Here is a 20,721-nt window from a genome sequence, read left to right as displayed (position 1 = left end):
CTCCCTTTTTTGAAAATAGGCACCACATTGGCCTTCTTCCAATCCTCAGGCACTTCACCAGAGCCCCAGGAGTTCTCAAAGAGCTGTGCCAGGGGGTGAGGTATGATGTCTGCCAGCTCTTTGAGTACCATTGGGTGTAAACCGTCAGGGCCGGCTGACTTGAAGGTATCCAGCCTGTCAAGGTGTTCCTTCACAAGATCAGCTTCGATGGAGGGTAACGAATCTCCCTCACCCGGGAGTAGTGCCATATATGCTTGAGTAGTGCCATACAAGGTAACGTAATTAAATGAAGAGAGATAGTTAGTCATGTTAGTCTGAGTCAGTCAGAAGGTAGGGTAGATATGCACCTTTATTAAGTAAATGAACAGGGTATGTATGCTGTGCATCTGATGAAGTGAACTTGGTACACGAAAGCTTGTGCTCTATGTAGATATGTCTTCTTTAGTTGGTCAATAAGTACATGTCTACACAGCCTTCCGACCATAATTAAACACTGTTGTACTCATAGCTGAATTTTTTACCACTGACAGGGTAGAGGCAGCAACGTCCATAGCAAAACTTCCAGAAAGACTGCAACATGCATGCAGTCTAGATTCCAATCTGGGAATCTGCTTGCTAGGCCTTCTCATTCTCCCCTTCCTTTCCCATTGCACCTCAACCAATGTATGTGGTCTTCAACAGCAAACTAAAAACAACTGAGCACATTGTTAGATGATGTCTTCGCTCGTTCGGTTCTGGAAAGCAAGCCATCCACCTTGGAGTCCTGAGGACTGATGTGTGAGTTACATGACGGAGCAGCAACATTTTTGGGGGTAATGTTCTGCATACACCTCATTTTCATTTCCATAGACATAGTAGGAATACAGTGTCCCCTTCCATTCATACTCCACTTGTGTGAGAAAAATTAACTCAATGGTTTGCCTCTGAAAAAGAAAGAGTACAAAAATAATGAATCCATGTCTTTATAGTATAGGAGGATGTATAGCCTCTCAGAATTAGATTCTCACAAGTGCTTTATATAGTATTTAACATCTTTTAAACCCTAGAGAATTACTACTTAGTATACTACCCTGGTGCAAGTGTGAATGTTAAATCCCTGTATACAGGTTGGGAATTTGAGGTGTGAAGACTTGCCAAAGTAACACACAACAATTCAGGTGCAGAACTAATATTTCAACTCAGGAGCATGTGTCTTCCACTCCCATCCTCTAACTCGACATCAATTCTCTTTTTACACCCCTTATTTTACTGAATTTCATTTAGTTACTGAATTCTTTCCCATCAAGGGTTGATTTTTTCTTGATATTCAGGTGCCTAAGAAAATCCTTTTAATATATAGCATTGTCCAGCTAAATGCAGAGCTTTTTCTCTGATGCTTGAAGAATTTTTTAAAATATCTAAACGGCAACAGTTAGACTCGATAAGCTGATACAGGGTGCATCTACACAAAATGCTTCACTGCGGAACCAACTAATTAGCTTGGCAGTTAAGCATCATTGTCTACATATCCAGGGCTTTTAGGCTGCAGTAAACTAATTAAGTCCACTGTAGGATAGTACTGCCTGACACAAGTACTATCCTACAATGGAGTAGTTAACATGCAGCAAAATACATGTGCAGGCCTGCTCCACATGTGCTGAGGTCCCAGGTGCATGTGCAAGTGCTGCGTTCAGGAGCAATATCCTGAACTGAAAATGACACCAAAATTTGGGGGGAGGTGAACACGCTAGCAGGGAGGGCGAGATTGCAGAGGGATCTGGATAGGTTACAGGGGTGGGCTAACAGGAACAGGATGCGTTTCAATACGGACAAGTGCAGGGTGCTGCACTTGGGCAGTAGGAACCAGCAGCACACTTACACAATGGGGAACTCCTTACTCGAGAGCACGGAGGCAGAAAGGGATCTTGGAGTCATTATTGACTCCAAGATGAACATGGGCCGACAATGCGAGGTCATGGTTGGCAGGGCTAACCGGACCTTGTCGTGCATCCACAGGTGCATCTCGAGTAGAGCCAAGGAGGTGATCCTCCCCCTCTATGCGACGCTGGTCAGGCCACAGCTGGAGTATTGTGTCCAGTTCTGTGCGCCCCATTTCAAGAGGGATGTGGACAACATGGAGAGGGTCCAGAGGAGGGCCACCCGCATGATCCGGGGACAACAGGGCAGACCCTACAGTGAGAGACTGCGGGACCTGAACCTATTCAGCCTCCACAAGAGAAGGCTGAGGGGGGACCTGGTGACCGTCTATAAACTCACTAGGGGGGACCAGAAGGGTTTGGGGGAGACGCTGTTTCCCCTAGCGCCCGCTGGCATAACAAGGAGTAATGGGCACAAGTTGATGGAGAGGAGGTATAGATTGGACATCCGCAAAAACTACTTCACGGTTAGGGCGGCTAGGAGCTGGAACCAACTTCCAAGGGAAGTGGTGCTGGCCCCTACCCTGGGGGTCTTTAAGAAGAGGCTGGATGCCTACCTGGCTGAACTCGTTTGAGTCCCATTTCTCTTTTTGGGGTTTTTTATTGTTCTCCCGCCCTGGCGGGGGGTCGGGCTAGAAGATCTACTAGGTCCCTTCCGACCCTTAATCTATGAATCTATGAATAAACTCCAGCACAAACTGCTCACTGTGCACCCCAGAGAGGCAAGGGTTGTTGTAGGTGATATCTTTATTGGATGAACTGCATGGTTAGGATAGACTCAAAGGGCACATCCAGATGAGCATGCACGTGCAGGAGCATGCATTTCCCGCAAAGCAAATAGTTTGTGCCACTGCTTTTTGTCCCAGAGAATGCCCCTGCATGTGCATTCCAGCGTGCAGCAAATTGACCCCAGTGGGATAAGGGAGGTGGAGTAGGAAAGACTGGGCCAGCACCTGTACTAGCCTCAGCAACCTTATCTGGGGTCCTGAGGGCCTCCCTGGGCATCAGTGGCACCGATCTGGCCACTCAAAGCCTGGCTAGCAGCCAGAATGTAGCTCTGGTTGGCCAGGCTCCATTTCTGGTGGTGCACGCTGCTGCCGCATGCATCACAGCACTTTCTGTTTTAGCAGCAGTGTTTTTGACACTGGGATGTCAAATTTTGGCACTGCAAACCACATGCCCAAAGAACTGGACCCACCCAAAGATCATATTGCTTTTGAAAGCTTGTCATGTCTATCCCAACCAGGCAGTTGGTCCAATAAAAGATATTGCCCACAAAAACCCTTGCCTCTCACACATTTCCTAGACTATCTTGGCAACAATATCACTAAGACTACCTGAAAGTGGATACAGTCTGTTTTCCACAAATTACTTGCCTTGTTGTTAGACTCGGGCTAACTCACCTGTCGCAGCACACGAGCTGCAGATGCAAACTGAGCATGGTGTTGCTGAATAGCATTTTGGGAAGCTTGATTTACGGAAGGATCGGGAAAATTCACCACAGGATAAACCTGGGGAAAAGAGAACATTTAACACAAATACAGAAGAGGGATCACAGTTGTTTCCAAATACTGGGCCCATCCCAGTCCTGGGTTTTAGGGCACATCAGCAAGCTACACCAATAGAACCACGACAGATGACACCACCCGGGGATCTTGCCCAGTCACTTCAATGGGCCTGCTTGCATGAAGGAAAGCAACCCGCTTGAATACAGTTCTGTAGGATTTCTCTCACATACCTCAAAGTAGTTGTAAAGAAAATGATAGCATTCTTTCCTGGTATCTTTCCCCAGCATTTTCCAAGCTCGAGTATGTAATTGCACTTTTTAAAAACTAAAGGGTTTGTTTTAAGGTTAAGTCAGACAGGGGGAAGTGCTGTTTTATACCCTATATAGCCCGTGTACATGGGTACAGAAAGTATTCTCTGACTTCACTGAATAGGATTCCCAGTAATGTGTTCACACTTGACTATAGCTTTGTTTGCAGCTTGTACCAAAATTGCAATGTAGTCATCATCTATCCTGAAGGAAATCAGTGTTTGTCACCTCTTTTGTAGCTGCTACAAAGGTCGGTTTGTGTAAGATGAAGCGTGCTCCAGAAACAATTTATTTACCAGGCTCTCTCTAAAGGTGGTCTCTTGTTATTGCTATTTGTACTTCAGTAACATGTGGGGTACTATTTTGCAAGGCATTGTCTGAACACAGAACCAGTTTGAAAGAGATGCCCTGCTTCTACATGAGCAGCCAGTAGGATAAGAAGAAACTGTATTTACATTTCTACATTTTCTTCTTGAAAGCTCCTGACAACATGTAAACTGGCGGAAAAAGACCTACAACCTACAAGCTGCAAAATCTGATCTGATTTCCAAAACCATAGGATTGTCCTCTATCATGAGATGTGGCCTGATTTCTGAAAGGTGCTAAACACTTCTCAGTTGCCTTGATTTCATTTGGGATTTGGGATTGCTCAGTGGCTCTGAAAATTATGCCAGCACTGTGGATTGACTAAAAAGTATTTGGCACCAAGTCCTTTTATACACACAATTTTCCTTTCTTAGTAAAGCAAAAATCAAAAGAAAACAAAAAAATACTGTACTGAAAAAGTAAGTGGTGTTGTTATATTGGTAAAGAGGAAAACAAAACACTTGGTTTTGGTTTTCAGATTCCTTCTTTGATTTTTCAAGTGTGAATTCTTTGAAACTCCAACTCAAGTAGCGCAGGTTGTTCTGTCATTGTGTCATTTTAATAGGTATCGGAGTGCAGAGTTTAACTACCATGGCTTGTTCATCAACAAATATCTTCTCTCCCCCGACAGCTTTGAAGTGTTTGGCAGGAAACCCACATTTCTGGTCCACCACATATTCAAAAATGTTATTTTTCCTATAAGGACAAGGAGACAAATATTTCTATTAGTGACTGAAAATGGATTTGAGGCCCGCTTCCTAACTTGTTCCTGTATTAAAAGATCACAATATTCCACAAAGCTGAGTTGTTAGAGGACTTCATCCATCAGTTCGTAAGTCCCCAGTAGTAGATGTTTCAGAATAAACACAAGGTTTTATTTTTATTTTTCTAATGATAACTCGGAGGCGTGCTGCTTTGGGCTTTGAGATTTACAGATTACAGTGGCAGTGAGTCCTCACTTCTGTTACCAACATCAAGGTGGCTTATTTGTCTATGTTCTTTGTACCAAAGTGAATCAACTTTGCACTTTGCTTTCCGCTTTGAAAAAGGGATTAATAAAACAATAAACATAGCAAAACTTTGTAAGCAGATGTCAGGGCCAGCACATGAATAACAAATAAGTTTTAAAGTCAAACCAGCATTAATTGAATTATAATTCAATATAGAGACCAAGAGAGTCAAACAAGATAGAGCACTAGCTTAGAATTACCCTCCAATTCTGCAGGGGGGTCCTCCCTGAATAACTATCAATGATTCAGTAATATGACATGGAGCCCATTCCTCACCTATCTTTATTTGCTGTTGGCAGAACACCAGGAGCTGAGCTGCTTACATGGGATCTGTTTAAGTATATAACTGTGATACTATATTTGGAGAAGGATTATTTTTAAGTTTCCATTCTGCCTTCTGTAAGTTTTCACAAGATCTACCCTGGCTTGCCACAAGCACATGCAAATGTGATCACACACCTACACTACCCAGGTTTCTTCAAATAAGCCTTCCTATATATATATATATATATATACACACACACACACACACACACACACACACACACACACACACACACACAGTATATATATAATAAATATATATTATTTATAATAAATATATAAAAATATATATATTATATATAGAAAATATTTTATATATATAACGTATTTTATATCTCAAATGTAGTTTGCCGTTGTGTGTGTATGAGCAGTCAGATGCTCAAAAACTCACCATGTTCTTGAAGACCCAATGTTTCCCTTCCTGCAGGACATCAACACCCCCAATCTTGCCCCCACGTCTCAGAATATTGGCCTGTTAAATACTGATTGTGTCATGGACAGAAAAAACAGAGTGGGAACTAAGACTTTCTCATTTATATGAGACTTGCCATTTGACTTGCAGCTCAGTGTAAGACAGCATTTGTCCTCTTCCTTCACAGGTGTCACATTTCTTGAGCCCCTCACCAGAGCAAATGATGCATCTGCAGGCAAAGAAAAAGAGTCTCACCATCCGTTTCATTATCACAACAGTAATTTCATATGTATTTAATCTGGTATGTGTATGTGCACACTGACATCAATTTAGGAGTCCAATCCAGATCACATGCATAATTTGGAATATGCTTTACTGCCGGGATGAATCCCCAGTGAAGGAACTGAATTCACTGAAGTTGTCACCCTACTGACTGGTAACACACAGGTAAGTATTTTCAGGGTCATGTTCTAAATAAATATTGAAAAAAAATAAAGCTCTATGTGACGTAATCAGTGTAGTCTCTTCTCTTTAACTCCACATTCACCTTCTAACAGTAATTCTCATAGCAACAGTACAATTTCACAGCAATGTATTGGGCAGCTGATGCTACCAAAACACTAAAAAAAATGTTCTCCTAGCGCAGAGATTCAGTGCTACCCTTCCGGTACGGATGATGCTTTTGCCACTGAAGCGCTATCTAAAAAAACAGAGACAATTAACCAAAGGAAAACACCATGATATACAAGTAGAGAGAGAGAGAGATCAGTCACAAGGCAAACATCCACCACATGGCTAATCAGCCTGTGGCTCTGTATACCTGTAGCGGAGTGAGCAGAAGTCCCAAAAGTCAGACAGGTCACAACAATGCATACTATTTTAGCTCACTAAGCTAATGGATAGGGAAGTCACGAAGAAATGAAGCGCCAGGTTCTAGGTCCCCCTGGGGAATTGAACCTGAACCGCCAGCATAGCACTCTAACCACCAAGCTGCAGATTAGCTAGTTCCCTTTCCAACCCTCTTCTTGAAGCTGAGCCACTTCACATTACAGCTAATATCCATTGTCTAAAATGGGTACAGAGCAGGGAGGACATTTCTGCCCCATTGGTTGCAAGGGTCCAGCCTGGAACCCAGGCTCCCCGCTTTCAAGGCAGCATCTAGCTCATGAGCCACACACTCTCCAAACTGCTCTCTGCCTCCTGGCCCTCTCCTGGCAGTCCAGAGAGTCACCTTCAAAAGGAGAACTGCAGAGGGGACTGGATAATGCCTAACCTGTGGCCTGGTGAGTACTGGACTCTGCTGGGAACTCATGCAAGTCTTAGGAAGAGACCTACAGAAATGAACCATAGTTGCATAGCAGCGATGCCAAAAAATTGAAGGAGAAACTGGTTTATTCTGACTGGTTATAATTTAAAGAAATAGCTAAACAAATACCACAATGAATTGAAACATTTAAACATTTTGTACACGAAATGCAGAAATGCTTTGATTTCCAGCATTTGGGGGGAGGGGTTGAAAGAATAAATGATGTCAAGTCCAAAAGATTTTGAGGTCATCCAATCAGCATTTTTCCACCCCAAAAATGTTGCTGGCAAAAAGCTTTGTCCAGCTCAACTTAGCACCAACCCCCTCCTAAGAATATCTCATGTTGCTTTAGTCTAATAAGTACTTACACAGCTAGGTTAGGTCACTCAGCCTCACCTGAGGGCCCAACTCAGAGCTGCCCCTGAACACAGAGGTATTTCACTTCTGCTGCTAACACGCAGTAATTAGACCCTGATGCTAATTCACCTAAAGAAGTGCTCATCTGGCTTCTCCTTAAGCATGGACTCACCTTTCGCAGCCACGTCCTGAGCAGTGTGAACACCTGTTATCATTGCCCCACGTCCGATTACCATGACACACCCAGCACTCTATCTAAATTGATTACATGGAAAAGTCAAATAAATACAATCCGACCTGGGCAGTCTGATGAGATTACAGTTACTATTTCCTTCTATGGGAAGTATAAGGACCCTGGTCAATGGGGAACCTGGTCACAGATAGCCTGTCCTCACCCCTGGAGGGGAAGGAGGCAGGTGTCAGTGCTTGGATGGCAGAGTCCCCAGCTGCCCAGCTCTGTGGCTGGACGTATACGGGGGCTGTGCAGAACCTCCCCTGCCCGGGGTCCACCAAGCAGCTGATCAGCAAAGCCCAGGCAAGCCTGCAGCCACACGGCCAGCAGAGCTGTAACTTTGTTGGCTACGGCAGCAGCAGGCTGCCTGACAGCTCACCACCGAGTGGGCTATCAGAGACCCAGCCACTCTGCCTCTGCTTCCCTTGGGTGGGAGGAAGAGCAGAGGACTCTGGGATGCTGGGGGTCCTAGATACTCCCATAGTGCTACGTGTAACTGTACAGAGATGACTGTGGCGGGGTGCAGGGCCTGGACGGGGCGGTGGTGGGGGGTGGCGAGCGGCTGGATGTGAAGCCAGCCCATCTCCACCAGGGCCCCCCATAGCAGCTCTCCCACCCCAGGACGGCCTGGGCATTACACCTAGAGCTATGAAATACAGATGTTGCTCCTTGAAAGTACAACTATTCTGTAGCGCTTTCAGCATCTCTGCAGTGCTACAAACAGCTTGAATGGCTGTATGCTCCCTTTAATCACTACAAGGATGGATTTGGCACTACAAATGTAACATCTATCCATGGCTTTAGCACCTCACTAGGCAGGTAGGCCCATTAATTGAGGTCACTGTAACCACTTGGAAAATTCCCTGAGTGAACACCTCACAACCAAGATGATTCTCCTTCCTTTCACCTCAACACTATTTGATCCCAGGTGCTTGCCCGGGTCACCTTTTAGCACCCCTCCCCAAGATGCATTCAGCACTAGGAAAGGATTCTTTTGGATGCGACGACTTACCTGACCTCGCCCGTTGCATTTCCAGCAGCGAACCCTACCTGACGCTGCACAGTCAAAACAGCCCTTAAAGTAAAAAAGAAAGACACTTCAAAGGGAAGCACATGCTTTACATTTCTTTTATTTGGTGCATACAATATTCAGTCTGGCTGCCTATCCATTCTCAAACAAAGTAATATGAAACATTCCTCCTCCACACCCCCCGTCCTATAAAACATGGACGATCAGTGATCAAAGGGTTTCACTAGGGTATCATCATAGGCGCTCATTCTTTGCACTTATCTAGGGTCGCTCATTCAAGGTTCTTGAAGAGCTGTACAGCTACATTGCAGCCCTCCTACCGCAGGTCCTACATTACACTGTGAAGTACCACATTTCTGTTCTGCAGACTGACTTTTGTGAGAGGGTCCACAAGAACATCGGCTTCAGCCCCTGCAATGTGCCACAACACAAATAGGCCAACGACCCGTCACGTGAGTGAGATGGGTGTGGGCATAGCTTCTCCCTTATCTTCTGATGATCCCCACCCATCCTTTCCCCACACCCTTTGTTACTCTTCTCCTTATGCTCCCACTCCCCTGACTCTTTTTCTTTGCAATATAAACTTGATCTAAAAACTCCACACCTTTTTAAAGTCCTTTTTTCCTATAGAAAAGTGAACAGAGCTTGTCCACTGGATCTTGTCTATGCCTATTTTCAATTCCATGTAGCCTGGTGAAATCAAAAGGCCTTTCCAAGACAGACTGCCAGTTTCCAGTCACAGAATTGATTTGGCACTGCTGATTAATCTGAAGCGAGATGGTGTGGTTGATTTGGCACTGCTTTTCTTTATCAACCACACCATCTCACTTCAGATTAACCTCTAAGTTTCTCCCACATAGGATAGCAAATCACTAGCAAGAAGATCCTCTCTGTTCTCCAGTCCTGAACACCATTGTGGGCTAAAATGAAATATCTAGGAGTAAAATAACACTCGGCAGAAGCAATAAACACAATCAGCTGAAGTGTGATGTGGAAGCCAATCTCAATTTCTGCCTTTTCAATTGCAAAGCTGGCACCAAAAATGAAAACCTGAAAGTTTTCTTCCCTTATTGAAAGAAGAAAGCAAAAAGAAAATATTTCCTATTTGATGGCTCTGCCCAGCATTCAAAACAAGACAAAGACTGTCACTAGTGGTTTAGCAGGATCTGTCAGTACAATGTTCAGCGTTTCCTCCTCTGTAGATTTTTCCACATTCTTCAAATAACTGCAGTTGCATCAAGCTGCTGTTGCTCAAAGGCATATCCACATAAATAAGTGGAGCAACCTCACCGGTGACAAGTTTATTCTGGTTCTCTTCTTCCTCTCAGAACTATCAGAAGAAACAAAACCTTCTTTGTTATGTAGGTTATTTCCAGAAGCAAACTGGAAGAGCATTCGCAACCAGATTTTGATACATCACTTGGAAGCAAAACAACTGATTTCAGAGATCTTAGACACAACTGCCTTTGTCATGTTGTTGGCTTCTTTGACTCTTCTTTTATGATGTTTAGCTCTAGAAAGACATGTCCTTTTTCACAGAATATTGTCACTATCCTTTTCAGTTTCAACACAGATGTTATCACTGAAAACCACGACTCAGTTGCACCTGTGAACAAACACGAACGAGTCCAGGAGCTCCTAAACAACTGTGTACTGACTTAACCAAACTGCCTCTGGCCACAATCACGCATTATATATGAGTACCATGCAACGAATTGCAACATGCTAGGTGTTAGACTATTTTATCCCTGGATAAAATGGCAGACCAGACACAGCAACTTTGTGGCATGGAAGTATCCTGTGATAATTTTAATGTGTGACCAGTTAGCATGTGAGAATTTGTTGCGTGAAACTCATATAACGTGCAACAAATGTACCATTTGCCCGTGGCCTGTTATAGAAAGCACTTGGTGTCTCCGGTTGTTCAACAGCGAACTCTGAAATGTTGTCACATTGCCCTTTTTTAAGAGAATTATTGCCAGCAAATACTACATGTTTTACATGTGTATCCCTAACTTTGCCTACTTCACCTATCCTGGAGGCTGGCACGGCATCTCATCGTGGAAGGATTGCAAGGTCTGAAGCCAGAACCTGTTTTACTGAGGAACAGTATACAGGCTTCGGGACAGCTGCCCTCCCTTCTTTCTCTATGAATGAGATTTTCAAACATATTCAGCACTGCCCTACCTCTGTTCCCAGTGAGCGCCATGATAAGTACCACCACTGTATTCAATGGAAGAACAATTAAACCAACTTGGAGTAAGATATGATCACAGGCTCAGAAGACTTCAATTTCCTGTTTAATCCAAGGCTTCCACCACGCCTGTTAACTAGCCACTGTGTATTTCTATCTGTCGAAACAGTGACAGCATAGCAGTGAAGACTAAAAAATACCCACCGTTTTATTTTTTAAGCATATCAACTGGTAATCTTGCCAAAACACAGGATTAGGTTATTTATTATGATACCTTTACTAATGAAGTGTGAGGTACTTTGACTCTCTGTATGTGATCTGTGAACATAGGAGGAACTTCCACCTGTATATTCCATAGTAGCGGGGGAGCACCAAGCATATAGGAGTCAACAAATTCACCTGAGGGAGACAGAATTTGCAGTGAGTACAAAACACTAGATATCTTCTGAGACCTGCATTTAAGTCATGCCATATCTGTGCCTATTCTGTTGATTTCCTGTTAAGATGGTTAAGTCAGATATCAAGAGATCCCTCTGTTAATCTATACTAATTTTCTGCTCTATCCCATTAAGTAGAATTATATAAAACAATGTGATTACACTCATAATAAATCCTACTAAGATATTAGCTGCTAATTTATGCTTATCTAACTGTTTAGAATTAATCCTCCCCAATTTTAGAGACACTCATATCCATTCTCATGAGCAGACCCAGTTGAAATCGTTGGTAGTAAAGTGCATTCATAAGTGTTTATAGATTATTATTAATCACAAGTGTACTAAATTTGGATCTTAACAATACGTCTACTTAGCTCTCAATTGTACTTTACATCAGTAGATCTTGAGGTGCTTTGTGAAGGAAGCTACTATCATTACCCCCATTTTATAGGTAGGGAAACTGAGGCATAGAGCAAGAACTGGAAGAGTTAGGTGTATGTCTTCTGGGTTACAGTCCAGTTCTTTTAGTTTCTAGGCCATATAGAACTGGCTCCATGTCCAGTTTGCCTGTAAAAGTGTCTCTGACATACAGAATGGGCACGGATCTTGAAAAGAACAAAGTTATACACTGTGTGAAAACCAAATGCAGTGCATTTGTTTCTACTTTCTTCCTGTGGAACAGTGCTTTTCCAAACCCAAATATAATAAGGCCCCCAAATAAAATCCGCCAGTAAAGACGTAGTGCGTCTAGAGACAGCCAAAAAACCCGCAAAACATCCTTAAAGGTCAAGTAATTTTTAACCTACAGATTTCAAAAAAGGAATGACTTTTCTTATTCAAATGCTTTATTAAACTGGAAAAAAAAATTAGAGGCAAGAATTTCTGTCGGTGACCTCTTCTATTGGGCCAACTGCACAGTTGGGATAGACTTAGACCAGCTTTTGGTATCATTTTTGCAGAGTTTGTCTTTGGTTCCTCCTTCCTCTGTCATACTATTTTTTCATTTTGCAGTAAAGCTGTGAAGCCAAGACTTGTGCTTGATGCTGTACAAAAACAGGGGGAGAAAAGGCAATCCCTACTCCAGATAGCTTACAATCCATATTAAAATGAGGGACCACGGGCTTATCTCTTTATTTTTTAAATTTTCCTGTCTTTTTTCCTGAAAAAAAGGGGGGGGGGGAACCTGAAAAAAGACTACTAAAAATGTTTCATTCTAATATGTAACCAAAAAAACTAATTAAAACAAAATGTTTAAAAACTGAAATTTCCTTGTAAATATTTCATTTTTAAAACAATTTAAAAAAAGAATCCTTCCAAGTGAAAAACTGTGACCTACTCGAGACATGACTTAAAAGCAGAACCCAAATGTCTTCCACTTTGCCATCTCCTAGTCAATGTTTCACCTCTTTTGTTGTAAATGTATGTGAAATACAGTATAATTAAGTGGAAATCTTCAGTACAGCTCAGAATGTTCATTGGTTTTCTTCAGGTATTTAATTTATCTCCATATCCAAGATAGTTTTTGACCCATGGATTTTCTATCATGCTTAGTATGTATAATGAAGGGTCATAATATTTCTATAAGGGCCTATTGTATTGTTAAAAACTGCAGTTAGGTAGCTGATTAAGAGGCCACATTTCCTCAGCACATTATTCATTGTCTTCTCATAAAAATGTGTGTCACAGCCATGAAAACATTTTCATTAGAAGAGAAAAATCATATAAGATTTATACCAGGAGCCTACTTACCATTGTAAGGCACTGTCTTCACGTCCGTGCACCTTGTTTCAGTGAAAGTCTCCAGAGAATACTAAAAAAAAAAAATTAATTACAAGCTATAAACAAAATAAAAGTAACAATTCCAGTGTAGGAGTTAAGAGGTTATTCATACAGCCCGTAAAAAAATCTAGTTAAGACTATAGCTGTATAGTCTAAGAAACAAGCCTTTCCATTGACCAAAAGGCCATCGCAATGCAATCAAATAATTAACCTACAATAGCAGGTTCTAAACCAAGCCATCGCTGAGGATTTATAAAGTAATTAGGACAGGTTTGTGTTCCTTGTTATTTCTTTCTCTTATTGCCTTTCCTTTCTGTTTCCCCTACAATGTAAAGCACGCCAAGATCTGTCAAAGAAGGCATCAGTCAAGTTGCGATTGCAATCAGTGGGAAAAATTCCACCAACTTGAATCTGTCTCGGACCAAGTTGTAAAAGATGAACTTACTCTGTAGGTGTTAAATGGCTTTAGATCCCGAAATACCATTTCTATGGCTGGAGTTCTGCTATAGCACAATTTACTGTCTGCATACTTTATGAAAGCGTCTCTGGCTGTATCTTCTGAGACAGCAGGAATGCTAAAAAATAAGTAAATAAAAGACAACAGGGGTAAGAGACTCTGGAAGTGTTTGTCCTAAGGATCAGTTACAAAGGTACATGGGACCATATGCAAATGTTAGACACGCTTATATAAAATCCCTGGGTTTGCTGACATAAGTCTAAGTACACCCAGAGGTGCTCATGCTGATCGTGGTTATGCAAATATATCTTGATGTACCCTTGTATTATAGGGACTCACTTATTATCTGAGAAGTGTGTAAATGGAGAAGAGCCCTCCAGAACGCAGAAGACCAAAGCTTGACTGGCTCTTGACCCTTGACGTTTCTTGACTGGTTTTTGGCCAAAAAGCCTTCACTCTTCTTTTGAGAAGCAAGCCAACTGTCTGCCATGGTCATAGAATCCTAGAAAAGCAGGCTGGAAGGGCTCTTCAGAGGTTACCTAGTCTAACCACACCACCAGAAGCAGGATAATCCCTATCCATATTGGCTTCAATATACACATGCACCAGTTGTTCCTCACTAGTATCAATCCCCTTATTTCGTAAAGGATGTAAGGTCAACATTATCCATTGCCATGACACTAAAGGAAGGTGTGCAACTTACTTCCAGTTTGTTTGTGATGGAGGTGGCCCATCCTTACGCTTGTTAAGCAACTCTGGTGGGGGTGGTACGTCGCTTCCTGTAGTGAGAAAATGAAAAAAGAAGTTGGTGCTCCTTCTCCCTCAGCCCCTGTCTGCTTTTGACAGAAGGGTAAGTTACATTGATTCCTTTCCTAGCCCATGAGATTTTTTTCCAGCCAGCACAGGAGACCAATGAAATGTCAGAGGAAAAGTGATCCAATGGGGGGAAGACAGTAGGGCTGTGCAAAGCTTCGGTCCCTAATTCAATTCGGCAGAGGTTCGGCCCTATTCGGTGGCCGAACGTCCAAATCCAAATCAAATCAAAGGACCCTTTAATCTCTCCAAATCAATTCAGAGAGGCTCAGAAATAGTCAGAGATCTGGACACAGACACAGCTTTACATGATTTTTCTGCATACCTCAAGGTACCAGGCAGCTAATGAATGCTGTGGTGCTGGGGCGCGTGGAGTGTCCCACAGATGTTCAGGGGGCTCCTCAGTACGTGCAGCAGCAGACCCAGAAGTGGACCAGAAGCACTGCCCCCCCAGCACCCCTCCAGCTCAGCGACTGATGCCTCCTGGGTCTGGAGGGGCACCTGGGGTCCCCCCACAGCCGATCACCGAGCCAGGGAGGCACAGGGGGCAGGCCCCAGCACACTCCCCAGTGGAAGAACTTCCAGTCAACTTTCAGGTTCGCCATCGAGCACGTGGAGGGCCCCCCTTGCCCTCCTGTGGGATGCTCCATCCGCCCCAGCATTGCAGCATTCACAAGCCACGCTGGTACCTCGAGGTATGTAGAAAAAACATTTAAAAGTTGTGCCCGCGTCCGAATCACTGACTCTCTGAATCAGCATTGAATCTGCAGATTTGGATAAATCCAAATTGAATCAGGAACAGTGATCCGAATCAATGAATCAAACCACTGTCCCTGATTTGGGCCAAACCTGAATCCGAATCGAATAGGGATTTCATACACCCGTAGAAGACAGTGAGAAGTATTTCAGTGGAGAAAAGAGTGGCAATTGCTTGAAATTACAGCTTCAACATGCCTTTCCCTTCTATCTCCCCTCAAATGTAAAGCATGCCAAGATCTGTCAAAGTGCTGAATCAGCTCCTATTCCAATCAATGGGAAACCTTAAAAACCTTGACAGCTGTTTGATCCCAATGGACTACCTTTCCCACTCCACCCATCACTTGACAGAGATTGATTTGGGAGGGAAATGCTGCATGATTCTTCCATGAGTTCTCTTATTTTTAGTATTAAAACAGTGCTGATTTGGGGATTAATTGAATGAAGAACACTACAACCTGTGCACCTAATTGCATCTTTATCTTTAATGCTTTACATTGAAAAAAAAAGTTATAGTAGAAGGTCAGGTGAAACGAGTCACTTTCCCAAATATGTTCTAGTCATCCAAATGCTAAGCCTTCAAAATGCCAGGGATAAAAGAACACATTTGGGAATATAAAGAACACCTGCAGTGACAAGCACTTGTTACAAAACACTCAGAATTGTTTTAGAGGAACAGACACAGCCACAGGGAAAAAAAAGTCACAGTGTAGTGGAGGCGAAGGGGAGGAAGGGGAATAGATGTGTACTTACCACTACTTCTAGGGAATGTGCCTTCATAGTCAGACGTATAGTCTATCAGATGAGGGTGGGGAGCAGAAGGTCCTTCTGCTTGAGCAATGTGATAAGGAGCAATGGCATCTACCGGACAAAAAATTTAGCAGTAGAAAATTATCATAATGTTCTTATTCAACCATGCAACAACTCAATGAGGAACCTAATGGATACAGGGAGTACTGCCTTTCGGGCTCAGGTCTCTACCCAGTTGTATCACACTTCTCTGTGTATGCAAAATAGGCCTGAAATCTCGTACTGAAATTCTGTTTTCGTGGAAGCTCTGGCACTTTGATTCTTGCTGCACTGGAAATGACACTAAGACTTCTCTTGCACACTGTCATTCTTTCTTCTTTCGGTTCTGGCCAGACCAAGGCAGCATACACACGCACAAAATGAAGTATACCCTGGGGAAATATATTATTCTTTTTTCTTTCTGTACAGATAAACTGTGGGCAAACACCCAAGTCACCTCTCTTCAATAAAGTCCATATTTGGGTAGCTGAAATAGATATGCAAGGGGAACTCAGGGGTTGTTTTTAATCTGCCTGTAGCCAACCATGACTCATGCGACTCAGTAGCAATATCTCTACATGTTTCCAGAGAGATACCATGAGATTTCAGAAGGTGCTGTGTCAAATCTTTTTGTCTAACAGTAAGGGTAATATGAGGAATCAAAGATGGGGAGAATCAGGTGGTAAATATATTCTCAGGTTCAGATAAATGGAGCTCTTCAGAAGAAAAAAAGTCTCTTGCTGGGTTTAGCTCCAATGTATTGGGCCAAGGTGAAAGTTTTATTTAAAGCAATTTTACAAGCACCAACCTTGAAAGCAAACAATATAAATGACTCTGCACTGACTGGGCACTGATTCCCATCGATTAAGATGATTTTGGAGTTTCTAATAAAAATAAGAACTTTATACAAAAGTCCATTTTCAGCTCCTCAGCAAATACTGACTCAGCAAACAGTAAGTTGTGCTTCCTTGGGGTTTGAGTTCCTCAGGAAATCCACAGATGACCAAAAAAACCCGATTGTTACCCCGACTCCATGCGGCGCCCAACAACTACGGAGACGACAATCCAATCACTCATGAGTCCTGCTACTTATTAGCCAGAGCAGACAGGGAGCAAACACTACTTGCACACATTGCTCGCAACAGCTTAATTCAATATAGAGACAGCTTCGGATGAGCTCCCATATTTATACAGGCATACCCCATTTTATTGCGCTTCGCTTTATTGCGCTTCGCAGATATTGCGTTTTTTACAAATTGAGGCAAGACCCTCCACCAGCAAAAAGATTACGACTCGCTGAAGGCTCAGATGATGGTTAGCATTTTTTAGCAACAACGTATTTTTTAATTAAGGTATGTACATTGTTTTTTTAGACATAATGCTATTGCACACTTAATAGACTACAGTATAGTGTAAACATAACTTTTATATGCACTGGGAAACCAAAAAATTCGTGTGACTCGCTTTATTGCGATATTCGCTTTATTGCGGTGGTCTGGAACCGAACCCGCAATATCTCCGAGGTATGCCTGTACATTGTGGTTTATACACATTAACATTCACTCTACCCTCGCCCCTCCTATGTTCCACCCATTTCTCCTCCCATCTCGAGCTCCATCTCTGTTTACTGTTTGCTTCATTAGCATGGAATTGCCTATGCATTTTACTCATTTACATGGCTTTTTGCTATGAGCGCATGTCTAGGGCCATGAACTCCCTTCTTTCGGACAATGGGCGGACTTTGGAGGTTTCTTTACCAAACACCATTCACCCATTTTGCATATGTTCATACTGGTTATGTGTCATCTTCCACATTCCAATCTGTTTTTCTGTCCCAAATTGTGCCATCCCCACCCTTTTTTGGACCCCTGTATCTTATTTTGCTTCTTGCCGTAGCTGGTTCACAGCACACAGACTTAATTGCTGCTTTTTTCCAGAAAAATAGTTAACACAATTTAAAATGGTTACGTAACATAAGCACTCATAAACAAACTCTTATATATAAAACCTATATATCTCACAAAAATACTATTATATGGTTAAAACCTACTTGCCTAAGCATTCACAAAGTTATTTTTAATATATCATTCAGCCTTGTGGTCAGCAGCTTTGCTGAGACACAGATTAAAGCCTTGTTCCAGCTGCAGATCCAACGCTCCCCAAAAATCCATGTACCCTAACACCGATCTTTTATATGCAGTACTAAAAATTGAGTTTCTTTTTGCCCTACTCGGAGAAAGAGCTCTCTCTCATAAAACCTGCTATGTCAGTAACCCTGAAGAGTTGGGTCTAATTAAAGAGTCATCTTTAAATGGTAACACTTAGTAGTGCAAGAATGCAACAGTTCCTTCAACCGACTCTGAATTACTTGGCCAATGCAGCTAGTTAAGTGTGTTGTAATTCTAAGGTACATTAGCAGAAATGTTAGGACCAGATTGTAACCAGATTGATTACAAATAACTTCAGAGGGTATTTAAATGATATGGACAGATTTTTAGTTGAAGTAAATTGGTGTAGCCTTACTTTACAAATGGAGTTTTGCTGATTAGCAACAACTGAGGATATGGTAGCCGTATAATTTACAATACATTCTGGACATCTGTTTTTGCACTATCATCATGATAGTCACAGATTGCTAACTTTCCTTACCGAAGTGTTCTTGATTGGTTACTTCATGGCTCTGATGAACAGCTCCATAACTCCGATGATTGACACCTCTGGTCAAAATAAAAAACAGACAGGAAAACAGGTGTCGGAATAAATGCATAGAAAGATGGCAATGCAGCTACAGACATGGAGAAACAAGAAAAGTGGAGCAATGCCGAAGGACATAAAAAGCAAGATCCTAAGAAAAATGCTTAACTCTATGGAAACGCTAGGTCCTCATCAACTGAAAAAAATCAGGCTGCTAAATCAGGAATTAGGTAACTAGCTTCTGTTGCACAACCATTAATTTGAAAGATATAAAGTGTGGTAGCTTTGTATTTCACAAGTCAAGTCAGATATAACTCTAATTTACAGACTGCTGCACATAGGTTTCAAGAAATATGACACCTGTAAACTGATGGATATTCCTATGCAGATTCTGAAAGAAGACTTCTGATGCAATTAAATGTCCATTTCTTGAGGAAAAAAAATTCGAACATAATTGACATCAAATATAGTAACGTCATTGAAGATGTCACACACAAAGGTAATTGGCATTTTCTTTCTGAACCCTGTCTTCAGGTATGTAAAATTACCCTAAAAAATTTGATCTAAAATGAAATGGTGTAATAAATCTGTCTCTTATTAGCCTACGCAATGCCCTTGACATTTTGTATTTCTCAATAACTGTTGTGGCACAGAATACTAGCTTTCATACGTAAAGCAACTGCCAAAAAGATTCTCGGTATCTGAAAGTTCAGTTTAAAGATTTCTGCGAGATCAAAAACTTAAAACCAAACTGGAATGATTCTGCAAAAGCAGGGACCAAGTAATACTTTTACACAACTAAACTAAGTCTGTTTTCATGGTCAATGCTTGAAATACAAGAGAACAGAAGGAGTCAGTGCTTACACCTGTTTCATATTTCATTATCATCTCATTTCTATCTGAGTCTCTGGCTGCGGTTAGTGTCTGGAAGAAGAACAGTTGAATAAACCTGAAACAAGGAAAGGCTAAGGTGATAATGATAAGAGGGAAGTGCAGAGAAACTTCCTCCATAGCATCACTCTCCAATGAAGGCATCAAGCGTCATATGGGAAACTACATTCAGCTGGAATGACGGAATAGTCAGCTGCAAAAGAAAACTCAAGGGGCGCGTCCAGACAACGCACACATGCCTCTTGCAGTGTCTCAAACCAGTTTGAGATGCCGCAAGAGGCATGCTGAGAATGAAAAAAATGTTCCCCACACTGCATATTTGCAGAGCAGGCTCTGAATTCAATACGTGGATTTCCAAGTATCAAAACAAAACAAACCAAAAACAGAAAAAAGCAGGGCAGGGCATAATTCCCCAGCATGCCCTGAGGCAAGTCAGGGCTTGGACCTTCATAGAAGCTCTGGCATCCAGCCAGAGCATCTCAATGGTGCCCCTGCTGCCCTACCACTCTGCATTCATGTGCTGGGGGCAAGCAGGAGTGGTGCAAAGCTGCGGCGTGATCCAGGCTCCATCCCAGGTAAGTGGGGACCGGGGAACTCTGGGGGGGGGCTACTCAGGAGGGGTGAGTCCCCTATCTGCCCCCCGCATGGCCCACAGCCCCCTCTGAAGCATCATCGGGGTGCTTGGGCAGCACAGCATGGCCCTGGCCACCTGGCATCTGGGACTCCCCATGCTACATTGCGTGGGCCCAACCCAGCCCAGTACAAGGTTGTGCACCTTCAGACAGGACTGGGCCACTCAGGCTGTCACCTGGGGTCTGGCACTGCTCGCAGGGACTGCATGTCACACTGGGCCAGGTTCTGTGTGCATGGGCCCCGCATGCCATTGGACTGGGCCAATTCTGTGGAGGCAAGACCTGGCCCGGTGCAACACACAGTCCCTACAAGCACTGCTGGGCCCCAGGTGACAGCTCAAGTGGCCCAGTGCTGGCTGAAGGTGCATGGCCCTGAGCTGAGCCAAGCTGGGCCCACCACAAACTACACAGCCAGCACTGGGTCTGAGACAGCCAGGGCCATGCTGTGCTATGGAGGGGCTCTGACAACAGTGGGTCTTGAGTGCCTGATGGCCGCTGCTGCTGCTGGGG

The 20,721-nt window shown here is 43.0% G+C and overlaps 1 protein-coding gene across 1 annotated transcript in view; it reads right to left on the bottom strand.

Moving 5' to 3' along the window:
• Positions 1 to 331: 331 nt before the first annotated feature.
• LOC109288939 (protein SSUH2 homolog) overlaps positions 332 to 20,721 on the bottom strand; it is a 23,114-nt gene continuing 2,724 nt past the window's right edge. The window contains exons 2-13 of the mRNA XM_019504690.1: positions 18,644 to 18,711; positions 15,959 to 16,066; positions 14,340 to 14,415; positions 13,625 to 13,754; positions 13,150 to 13,210; positions 11,238 to 11,362; positions 8,752 to 8,814; positions 7,680 to 7,762; positions 5,981 to 6,073; positions 4,689 to 4,794; positions 3,320 to 3,427; positions 332 to 923 (exon numbers count right to left, since the gene is read on the bottom strand). Coding sequence (XP_019360235.1) covers positions 783 to 923; positions 3,320 to 3,427; positions 4,689 to 4,794; positions 5,981 to 6,073; positions 7,680 to 7,762; positions 8,752 to 8,814; positions 11,238 to 11,362; positions 13,150 to 13,210; positions 13,625 to 13,754; positions 14,340 to 14,415; positions 15,959 to 16,066; positions 18,644 to 18,711 — 1,162 coding nt within the window. The 3' untranslated portion in view covers positions 332 to 782. The remainder of the gene's footprint in view (positions 924 to 3,319; positions 3,428 to 4,688; positions 4,795 to 5,980; positions 6,074 to 7,679; positions 7,763 to 8,751; positions 8,815 to 11,237; positions 11,363 to 13,149; positions 13,211 to 13,624; positions 13,755 to 14,339; positions 14,416 to 15,958; positions 16,067 to 18,643; positions 18,712 to 20,721) is intronic.

The sequence above is a fragment of the Gavialis gangeticus genome, unplaced genomic scaffold (genome assembly GCF_001723915.1).
Source record: "Gavialis gangeticus isolate Ggan-Ray unplaced genomic scaffold, GavGan_comp1, whole genome shotgun sequence".
Lineage (NCBI taxonomy): Eukaryota > Metazoa > Chordata > Crocodylia > Gavialidae > Gavialis > Gavialis gangeticus.
The sequence above is the reverse complement of the archived record's forward strand: the minus strand, read 5'-3'. Positions and strand labels throughout refer to the sequence as shown.